General features: G+C 33.2%; 1 protein-coding gene across 1 annotated transcript; it reads left to right on the top strand.

Annotated features, from left to right (window-relative positions):
* Nucleotides 1-3,886: 3,886 nt before the first annotated feature.
* Nucleotides 3,887-11,072, top strand: LOC113046226 (G2/M phase-specific E3 ubiquitin-protein ligase-like). The gene is made up of 11 exons (XM_026207170.1): nucleotides 3,887-3,966; nucleotides 4,343-4,567; nucleotides 4,890-5,043; nucleotides 7,439-7,511; nucleotides 7,651-8,032; nucleotides 8,270-8,365; nucleotides 8,707-9,020; nucleotides 9,174-9,355; nucleotides 9,491-9,660; nucleotides 9,980-10,194; nucleotides 10,936-11,072. The coding sequence occupies exons 1-11, from the start codon at nucleotides 3,887-3,889 to the stop codon at nucleotides 11,070-11,072; spliced, it is 2,028 nt and encodes a 675-aa protein (XP_026062955.1).
* The last annotated feature ends 417 nt before the right edge of the window (nucleotides 11,073-11,489 follow it).

The following is an 11,489-nucleotide window of genomic DNA, read 5'->3' as shown; positions in this document are numbered from 1 at the left end:
CATTTTAACAGTGATGGGGAGGCAAAAATGGGACCAAGGGTGTCAGACTCAGTTCCTGGAGGGCCACAGTCCTGCACAGTTTAGATATAACCCTAATTAAACAAACCTGATCCAGCTAATTTAATCATTTAGGCTTATTTGAAAACTACTTGATATGTGTGCTGGAGCAGGGTTAGAACTAAACTCTGCAGGGCTATATGGCCCTCCAGGAACTGAGTTTGACACCCCTGGCACAGGCCTATTAATCTCAAACTAGTTGTTTTTAATTAAAGAAATCAGTTATTTAGAATAATAAGACATTTGGGCTGTTACCAGGCAAATCAATATCAACAAACTCATCTTTTCAATGCAGACGAAATGCAGAAGCTTCATCGGAAGTGGCATTTAGATGTATTTACACACTGTTTAGTGCAGGACAAGAATGCATTTAACCTGCAGTTACAAATGCATGAATAATGTTTTGATATACAAGACATAAAATGTTGAATACTCATTAGAAATGATAAGAAATAAATTATCTAAAGATACTTTAATTGTGAACTTAAAATGGCCAGTATGTGTCAGCAAGTCACTGTTAATAAGTGAGTCACTGGGATTGAACTGAATCATTTAAACGGTTGATTCATTCAGGAACTAAACAGTCATGTTGCTCAGAGATGCAAAACTGTGCTTTGGTGGTTATGTTTGGAATTATTTTTTGTTGTAAAAATAGAGCAAAAACAGGCAATATGGTATCTAAAACGCAAGTCTCTTAATTAACTTGTTTACTGACCTGTTGTAAAATATATATATATATATATATATATATATATATATAAAATCATGATGATTTTTGGAGGAAAAGACGGCATTATTTGTGTGATTTTGATTTACTATATGAAAATTATATATGTAAATTTTCTGCCCCTATATCTTCAATTTTGTGATCAGTTTAAATGCATTTTAACAGACTGAATTACACAGTGAAGTGAAGTGAAGTGAAGTGAAGTGAAGTGAAGTGACATTCAGCCAAGTATGGTGACCCATACTCAGAATTTGTGCTCTGCATTTAACCCATCCGAAATGCACACACACAGAGCAGTGAACACACACACACACTGTGAGCACACACCCGGAGCAGTGGGCAGCCATTTATGCTGCGGCGCCCGGGGAGCAGTTGGGGGTTCAGTGCCTTGCTCAAGGGCACCTAAGTCGTGTTATTGAAGGTGGAGAGAGAGCTGTTCATGCACAGTGAAAGAACGCACTGTAAATGCGCGCACATTGTTAAAACAACAATGATATTATAGCAGACGATATCGCACACTCCGCAACAGTCTTTTTGGCTAATTTGTGCAAAACCTCTTGCTAAAATGTCAAAGCTTCATTTTAACCACCAATGCAACGTTGCAATTATTTAGCTTACCTCTACATGCTTGCGAAGGGTTGATGTCGAGATTTTATAAGCTGCTAGTTTGGTCTCTCTAGGTAAGCACAGCTTACACTGCATAGAGCATAAATATGGCCAGGGGTTCACTTCATTTCCTTCGAGTTCAACTTCAGAATATGACGGGGTTTCGTTTTCATTGGTGTCTGCACCACTAACGCCTGTTTTGTCCGTCTGCATCTTTCTTGTGATTTTAGCGCCAGTTTGTTCTCCTGCCCATTATTTACTGACGTAGTTTCCAGGGAGCGAATTATTATTATTATTATTTTATTTTAATTTTTTTTTACTCAGTAATTAATGTGTTTTAAAATGTAGCGAAGTACAATACTTCAAACAAAATATACTTAAGTAAAAGTAAAATTACAGATTTTAAAAATTACTTTAAAAAGTAGAAGTACACAAAAAAGCTACTCAATTACAGTAACGCGAGTAAATGTAATTCGTTACTTTCCACCTCTGAGAATGAGACTGTAAGAAAAATATCTTATAGTATATTACATTGATTTCTTCCATACATTTAAAATTTTAGCTGTAAATTACTGTAAATGGCTGATTGTGTGTGTGTGTGTAATTGTGATTTATATATATATATATATATATATATATATATATATATACATATACATATACATATACATATACGAGTCATATTTTGACTCATATATGTATATATGAGTCAAAATATTATCCCTTTATAAGGGATATATAAGGGATATATTGTCCCCTTTATAAGCCCGCGACCTTTCAGTTCAGATTGTCGGGTCTACCAGTTTGTCTTCCTCCTGTTCTCCATGTTTGGATTTACCTGTTTTGGATTAATATATATATATATATATATATATATATATATATATATATATATATATATATATATACGTATATATATATATATATATATATATATATATATATATATATATATATATATATATATATATATATATATATATATATATATATATATATATATATATATATATATATACATACATATACATATATATATATATATATATATATATATATATATATATATATATATATATATACATACATACATAGATTATGGCAAGCCGTTCAGGAAATAATTATATTTATAATATGAAGTCTGAATATATAGAATGAAAGTTTGAATATATATAGAATGAAAAGCTGAATATATAATGAAAGTCTGAATATATAAAATGAAAGTCTGAATATATGGAATGAAAGTCTGAATATATAATGAAAGTCTAAATATATGGAATGAAAGTCTGAATATATAAAACAAATTTCTGAATATATAGAATGGAAGTATGAATATATAAAACAAATTTCTGAATATATAGAATGGAAGTATGAATATATAAAACGAATTTCTGAATATATAGAATGGAAGTATGAATATATAAAACGAATTTCTGAATATATAGAATGGAAGTATGAATATATAAAACGAATTTCTGAATATATAGAATGGAAGTATGAATATATAAAACGAATTTCTGAATATATGGAATGAAAGTCTGAATATATAGAATGAAAGTCTGAATATATAGAATGGAAGTATGAATATATAAAACAAATTTCGGAATATATAGAATGGAAGTATGAATATATAAAACGAATTTCTGAATATATAGAATGGAAGTATGAATATATAAAACGAATTTCTGAATATATAGAATGGAAGTATGAATATATAAAACGAATTTCTGAATATATAGAATGGAAGTATGAATATATAAAACGAATTTCTGAATATATAGAATGGAAGTATGAATATATAAAACGAATTTCTGAATATATGGAATGAAAGTATGAATATATAAAACGAATTTCTGAATATATAGAATGGAAGTATGAATATATAAAACGAATTTCTGAATATATAGAATGGAAGTATGAATATATAAAACGAATTTCTGAATATATGGAATGAAAGTCTGAATATATAGAATGAAAGTCTGAATATATAAACAAATTTCGGAATATATAGAATGGAAGTATGAATATATAAAACGAATTTCTGAATATATGGAATGAAAGTCTGAATATATAGAATGAAAGTCTGAATATATAAAACGAATTTCTGAGTATATAGAATGAAAGCCTGAATATATAGAATGACAGTCTGAATATATAAAACGAATTTCTGAATATATAGAATGAAAGTCTGAATATATAAAACGAATGTCTGAAAATCTGATGTTATCAACGCCATCTTGTGTTATTCATCTACTATTTTACACATTTTGAGCAATGAGCGAGTCCGCACGAAATTTAGTAGCAGCAATTTTAAGTAACGATCATCTAATTAACACCCTGGCGAATGCGTGTACGGGCCAAAATACTGGCAACCGTACTCAACATCGTTCTACTGATGAAGAAATGTATTCGCTATTTCACCGCGGAAGAGCGAATGCGGTGAACTTCACAGCCCAGGACGTTCCTGCTCATCAAGCAAACATTACAGAAAGAAACATGCCTTCTACCTCACAGGGACCACCCACAGCTATCTACAATCTTCGCCCGTTCACTCGAAAGGGCCCCAGACATAAGAGGTAAGAACAAAATTAATTGGAAGTGATAAGAGTTTTTGTCATAGCAAAATTCAGAAATATCGGTGAAATGTGTTAAGTATGATTTCAGATGTAGACAACTGTACATCTTTAAATGTAATATACATTAATGAGGCTTAAGTAGTTAAACTTTGGAATTAGTAGTCTTTGGGTGTTTCACTGCTGTAGTAATGACATATGGTTGTGCACAAATGTTGTCTATAAACTAGAGAGAGAGAAAAATAATTCTTAATATCAACTACAGTTTACAATAAATTCATTTAACACAGCTTCCAATTTATAAACAGAAAAGATAACTTAATATAAAGTACATACATATTTAATTGAATTGAATATGTTGATTTTCTTTAATGTTAAGGTTTCAGGCACTAGGCAGTTTACGTCCGGTGGCTCAGTCTTTCACCAAAGAAGTTATTCTCCTGCCAGACCATACATCTACACATGTGCCAAGGCGTGCCAAGAAAGCTTGGCTTTTTGAAAATGGTCATATAAAATCTGCCTTAGAATTTGGCTGTGACTGGGACGCCGACAAAGTTATGCAGACTATAACATCAGCCTTCCAGCCAGTTGTGGAGGGATGCAGGTAAACGTTAGCTGTGTTTAATCACATTTATTACTTATTTTATATTTTTGCAGTAATACTAGTAATATAATGTGCTTTGATAAATATCCCTTGTTGTGATATGTAACAAAATTAACAAAATATTGGATTTTGTCAATACATTATGGTTGTAAATATCTAATTCTTTTAAATTTATATTAACTGACCAACTGATAAACTGAGAGTATAAAAATTTGAATGTGTAGACAAATGGTGTATTGTAACCATACCTTTCCATGTACTGTTGTATGGTTTTCTAGCTTCAAAATAAGTTTCATATACAGTGTGCTTTTTATTTCGTCAGATTACAAATCTTGATGTCGTGCCACAACAAATTAGTGGAGCCATCCCTGACTTCCAAACAGACTTTAGGTGGAGACCTTCTGAAAAAACTTTTTCATCAGAAGTCCATTTATGTCAGGCCTGACAAGGTCATTTTAAGTGAAGAGAAAGAATCTGTAAGTAGTGCAGAATATTTATTTATTTATTTTAAATTACAGTATTGTCAAAATTCTTAGGCACCCTAGTATTTTCAGCCTCCAAAAATTGCTATAAGCCAGTTATTAATATATTTTGCTGTGGTGTGTATATAGGAAATATCAATTCATATTTCAAAACATTTCTTTTGACATTAAGTGTAATAATCAAATTAGACTTTTGTTTGCACAAGGACAACAGTTGGTCTGCACCACACAGAGATCTGAACTCACCATCATCAAGTGCATCTGTGATTACATGAATGAACTGAGACAGACTAAATCCAGAAGAACTGTGACAACACCTCGAAGATGCTTGAAGAAACTCACCTGCAAAACTACTTGCAAGTGTACCAAGGACTAAAGCTGTTGAAACACAAACTTTAATATGATTTAGTTAATAGTAGTTAATTGTTAAATTACATTTTTTCATTATTTTTGCAAGCATCCAAAATTTACAGCTTTTTTGTTAGATCTTTCTTCAAGCATATTTGAGATGTTGCCATAGTTCTTCTGGATTTATCTTCTGGTTTCTTCTTTTTCTCCAATCGCACATGGACTTGGTGATGTGAGATCACATCTCTTTGTGGTGCACCGGATGTTGTTAGACTCCTTGTGCATACATAATTCAATTCAATTCAATTCAAGTTTATTTGTATAGTGCTTTTTACAATCCAAATCGTTACAAAGCAACGTTACAGAAAATTATGTTTCTACAACATTTAGTAGTAGCTTATAAGTGGTGACTCTCAGTTTGTGCACGTATGAGAGGATTTGTAGAAAAATTACATAGACGTAGTCAGACAGATGATGAACATTATTAATATTATTAATAATTAAAGCTGCGGTAGGGAACTTTTGATGCTCTAGCGGCTAATAAACAGAACTGCTTGCGTCTTGCGGAAGAACATCACAAAGGTACTGGGTTACTCCGCCGCGGTACCCCCGAAGCAATCTAAAATAGAATATAAACACTTATTATAGGTGTACCCTAGTGTTTCAGGACAAGCTAAAAACACGGTTTGGAAAATGGATTCATGGTGTACTCGCTTATTATATAAATTTTTCTACATTTTGAACACAAACAAAGTTACGGACCACAGCTCCGATTTTCACAGATTATCTGTCTCATATACTACTGTCAGGACATAATGACAGGTTTAACAAATATGTAAAAAATATATTTTTACAAAAGTTCCCTACTGCAGCTTTAATAATTATTATATGATGCAGTCACACTTGTAGCAATATTTGTTAGTTCTGTTTGTTGATTCAAGGTAGCATCATCTGAGGTCCTCTGAGGGTCAGCATCATCTCTTCTCAGGTGTTCTGGATCCAGACTGGAGCTTGTGTAAATCCTAGTTACCATGGGATGTAAATCCTGTGGCAAAACATAGAAACAAATAGAGACATCATTAGCATAGCATTATTTTAACCTAAGCTAAAGAATAAAAATGTGCATTTGATCAGATGCAACTACACTCACAATTAAAGATACATTATTCGAATACTTGGCGAAAGAGATGCGTTTTTAATCTAGATTTAAACAGAGAGAGTGTGTCTGAACCCCGAACATTATCAGGAAGGCTATTCCAGAGTTTGGGAGCCAAATGTGAAAAAGCTCTGCCTCCTTTAGTGGACTTTGTTATCCTAGGAACTACCAAAAGTCCAGCTTTTGTGACCTTAGGGAGCGTGATGGGTTGTAGCGTGGTAGAAGGCTAGTTAGGTACGCAGGAGCTAAACCATTTAGGGCCTTGTAGGTAAGTAATGATCATTTGTAACTGATATGGAACTTAATAGGTAGCCAGGGCAGAGACTGTAAAATTGGGGTAATATGATCATATTTTCTTGACCTGGTAAGGACTCTAGCTGCTGCATTTTGGACTACCTGTAGCTTGTTTATTGACAAAGGAGGACAACCACCTAGAAGTGCATTACAATAGTCCAGTCTAGAGGTCATAAATGCATGAACTAGATTTTCTGCATCAGAAACACATGCTTTACACATGTTTCGTAGCTTGGCAATGTTTCTAAGATGGAAGAATGCTGTTTTTGTAACATGGGAAATATGATTTTCAAAAGACAAGTTGCTGTCTAATATAACACCAAGAGACATAAATTACAATGGATTATTACAATTAATGTCAAAAGAAACGTAAACAATACTTCCTATATAAAAATATGTGAAAATACTATATTTTACTTTTGCACAGTACTGTATATAACAGGGGACAATGGCAAAACTGTATTTTACTTTGGTACTAGTATGTTGTGACAATTAAAACAAATGTTTGCTTTGTTGTTAGCATAGTGTATTGGTTAGCATACATTTACTAAAATTATTATTATAAATTTATTTATTTGCTTCAATTGACAGTCATGTTCTGATGAAGACAGTAGCAACACAAACAAGAATGATTTCAAAGAAACATTGGATCCTGACAAATGTGGTAAATACTTTTTCATTTTTATTTTAAATCTACTACATAATGTAATGTTGAAGATATAAATGTGTTCTGTTGCTAACACTCTCATATAAGTGAAATCCTAATAAAAAATTAACCCAACTATTTTTCCTTGTTTTTACAGTCATTGGTAGTGTGCCTGATATTTCCAAAGAAGTTGTTTCAGCCATCTCCACTGTTGAAGTCCAGTGTCTCTCCAGTAATACCCCTTCCATCTCTGGTGGAGATGAAGTTATTTGGTGTATTGACACTAAAGATATTTGCACCAATGCACCACCCATCTCAGCTGACAACCTCACCATGTCTTCTGTTGCTGCTGCCATTACTATTGATGAGACTCCTACCTTGTCTAGTGGAACATCTGTCATCTCTAGTGGCTACACCAACATCTTTTCGATTGGTCCCACTATCAGTGGCACTGGACACACACCATGCTTCTCTGCTAGCAACACCTCTGAGGCATCCCATAGTCCCACCCAAACCAATGCACCCAGCACAACCTACAGGTACATGTTCTTTTTATACAGGATTGTCATGGTCAGGGTTTAACGTCAGTAGGCCTTGTTTACAATAACAATTAGTATTCTAACAATTTTGTGTTAGAATAGTCACTCAGCAGTAGACAATGTTATTATTACATCTAGGATGTTATTTGTCCTGTAGTAATGCAGCTATTTCTGTTAACATCATATATGTACTTAAACATTGTTCATTATAAAATATTGATATATAAATTTTTTTAGTACATACCTTGACCTATTTGAGGAAGAATACCTCTCTGATGACGCTGATCTCCAGGAAGCCATATCAAGGTCCTTAGAGTCCAGCACAAATGAGAGGTCAGTAGAAGATGTTATGTAGAAATGTTTAATTCTAATGTATCATAGCAATAGCTTAATTTTCTAGACTCGTAGCAATAAACAGGCTACCACCTAAATGGTTCAGAAATATATTTATGTGTGCACAATGTTGTTTTTTTCTTTATCTCATATCAAATCTTTTCTGTGGTTATTGTTTCAGCAATATTTATAATATTGTTTTCATTTAATTGTTGTTTAAATCATGGTGTAAAAGTGTATAAAATATATAAAATAAAAATATATAATTTTTGTATGTTTCATATAATGGGCGAGTTACCATTGTCATTTTTGTATTATTTTATTGTTTATTATTGTTTCAGTGATTCAAGGATGACTTTAGAGAGAATAATGGAGCAGATTGGTTCGAGAGTAAATAATGACAGCATTGTACGGTTCAATATCATAAGAAGAAATGTGTGGGATGGAACATCCAGAGCAATGGGCAGATCCAATTTTTCACCCGAGAAGAAGGTGGATGTTAAGTTTACTGATGACTATGGAACATCTGAGGGTGCTGTGGACAATGGAGGACCTACTCGGGAGTTTTTCCGACTCTGTCTACATGAAATCAAGGACAAAATTGGCATCTTTGAAGGACCATCTAATGCTAAAGTCCTCACATGCAACTCCAAAGGTACACTACTTATAAATTCATATTGATGTCAAGTAAAGGATTTATTTTGGATTCCTAAATATGTTGTACCTGAAATGATTTAGTAGGAAATGTAAGAATCTTCAAATGTTGTACTTACAATGACAATGATGTTTTAATTTCATTTGATAATAGCGATGAAAGACAATGCATACTTCTATGCTGGCCAGATCATGGCAATGTCAATTGCCCATGGGGGGCAGAGTCCATGTTTCCTGTCTGAACTTATGTATGAGTGTCTTCAAAAGGGCCCTGACAATGTAAAGGTCAAAACTGAAGATATTACTGATGAAGAAACAAAGTCACAGTTGCAGTCGGTAGGCATATTTTACTTTAATTATATTGTATTTTGATAAATTATTATTTTTGCATGCACTCATTAACATTGACGTTACAGCTAATAGTTGTATATCTTCATTCAAACAATGTTTTTTTTTTGTATATATTTTTAGATCTTACAGGCCCAGACTGATTCACAACTACAAGATGCAGTTGAACAGGCTGCTAGCTTAATCAGTCTTGCTGGTCACAATGTACGCATAACACTGGAAAACAAACAGGAGACTGCTTTGGATCTGGCTCATTGGTATGTCCTTCAGCGGACCCGTGCACCATTTGAAAGGTATGTTTATATATGAACACATAATGTAATTGTACTTTGTCAGAAAAATTTAATATAGTTTAATGGCTGTAAAATAGCAGAAATACAAGAGATAGAAGAGGAAAGCATGTACAAAAAAAAGTTTTTGAGTTGCTAACAAAGTGTGCCTACAGTATAAGAAAATTTTATGATTGACCTCAACTTCCATTTTATAGTGCACCAGTACAGGTGGACATAATAATTCATTGTGGAACCTCATCTAATTAAAAATGAAAAATACTAGTGCTACATGTTTCAAATCACATAAACTACACATTACAGCGTGTTTCCTTTTTATTAGGTTCAGAGATGGCTTAACGTCTCTGGGTGTCCTAGATGCTCTCCAAAACTATCCTGTTCAGTCAAAGTGCCTTTTTGTGAAGGCTGAAAAGGCCTTAACCGCAAATGATGTGGAGAATCTCTTCCAAATCATTCATTCTGAAAGAGGGAGTAATGCATTTCAAGCAGAGTGCCGGACCCTGGCTTTCTGGCAAGACTATCTTCAGGATGCTGAAAGTAAGTTTAGTATTTCATACAGGTTTCAACGCAATCCGTTATTTTCAAAATTGTTTTTGGCTCCATCATAGTGGTACATGACAATGGTGGGAAAAATATATATTTATATTGCAATGTTTGAATTGGTGTTTATGTACTATAAATTCATTAATATAACATTTAAAGCTAATTTTGCCAAAAGTATTGGGTCATCCCCTTTCAATGAACAGGTATGACTTCTTTAGTAATATCCATGAGTGCAAATCTTAATATTAAAGTATAAAATGATATTGTAGGAAATTTTGTGCTTCTAATTTTATAGCAACAGTTTGGACAGGACCCTTTCTATTCTACATGGCAATGCTTGTGTATAAGGCAAGGTTAAAAAAACACCACTGGTGTTTGGTGATGAGTTTTTGGCTCAAGGTCCACATTTAAAGTCACACCAGAGATGTTCAGCTGGGATTTGGAGTTAGCTTTATGCAGACCAGTCAAGTTCTTCCACACTGACTCAATCAATCATTTCTTTTTGAACCTTGCCTTATACACAGAGGCTTGGAGAAAGATTATTTGCTACAGTCTTCACCAACTCCTATCTTTTATTCTGCTAAATGGCTCTTTATACTCACCAGACTGTTGTTAGTGTTGCATGTGACATTATGAGCAACCCTTTCAAATATAACTACTCTTATAACAATTTTGCATTACTCCAGTGGTATCATTTAACATAGACATGTGGTACTCTTTTTTGTTGTTTTACAGTTGAAAACAATGTCTCTCTGGAGGATGTTCTTGTTTTCTTCACTGGATGTGACAGCATTCCAGCACTGGGTTTCTCTCCAAAGCCAAGACTTGAGTTCATTACCTGTTCCCGATTTCCAGTGGCCAATACTTGGTGAAAATATTCTACGCATACCAGTTCATGCAGTGTACACTGCTTTCAGATCTGACATGGATTTTGCAATACGCAATTCACCAGGATTTGGAAGAGCGTGAGAGGTAATATTTTCAAGGCATGTAGAGCTTGATGTTATTGTTATGATTGCTGTTATTTCATATGCTATTTATGATTCACTTTCTGTATTATTCATTGATAACCAACATTCTGTATTTACTGTAACAACAAATGAAAAAACAATAAAAGAAAATTGAAGTTCTTCATTACATTTTAAGATGTATTTCAAGCTATATGTTCCAATCTTCTAACCTGAACAGCCATGTTCCCCGGTTTCATTGTTATGACAGAATTGTTATTTCTTTATAGGCTGTGTATGGCTTTCTTTTAAATAATGATGTTTTTCTGTTCTTACTTTTTG

This window comes from Carassius auratus, chromosome 27, assembly GCF_003368295.1.
Source record: "Carassius auratus strain Wakin chromosome 27, ASM336829v1, whole genome shotgun sequence".
Classification (NCBI taxonomy): domain Eukaryota; kingdom Metazoa; phylum Chordata; class Actinopteri; order Cypriniformes; family Cyprinidae; genus Carassius; species Carassius auratus.
This window is presented reverse-complemented; position numbering and strand designations above follow the sequence as displayed.

Bases quoted from the DNA above. Each gene is read 5' to 3' on its own strand.
- LOC113046226 (XM_026207170.1), top strand. From the start codon at position 3,887: ATGCCTTCTACCTCACAGGGACCACCCACAGCTATCTACAATCTTCGC. The intron at 3,967-4,342 runs GTAAGAACAAAA...TTTAATGTTAAG, and splicing joins AAGGGCCCCAGACATAAGAG to GTTTCAGGCACTAGGCAGTT. The intron at 5,044-7,438 runs GTAAGTAGTGCA...TTCAATTGACAG, and splicing joins TAAGTGAAGAGAAAGAATCT to TCATGTTCTGATGAAGACAG.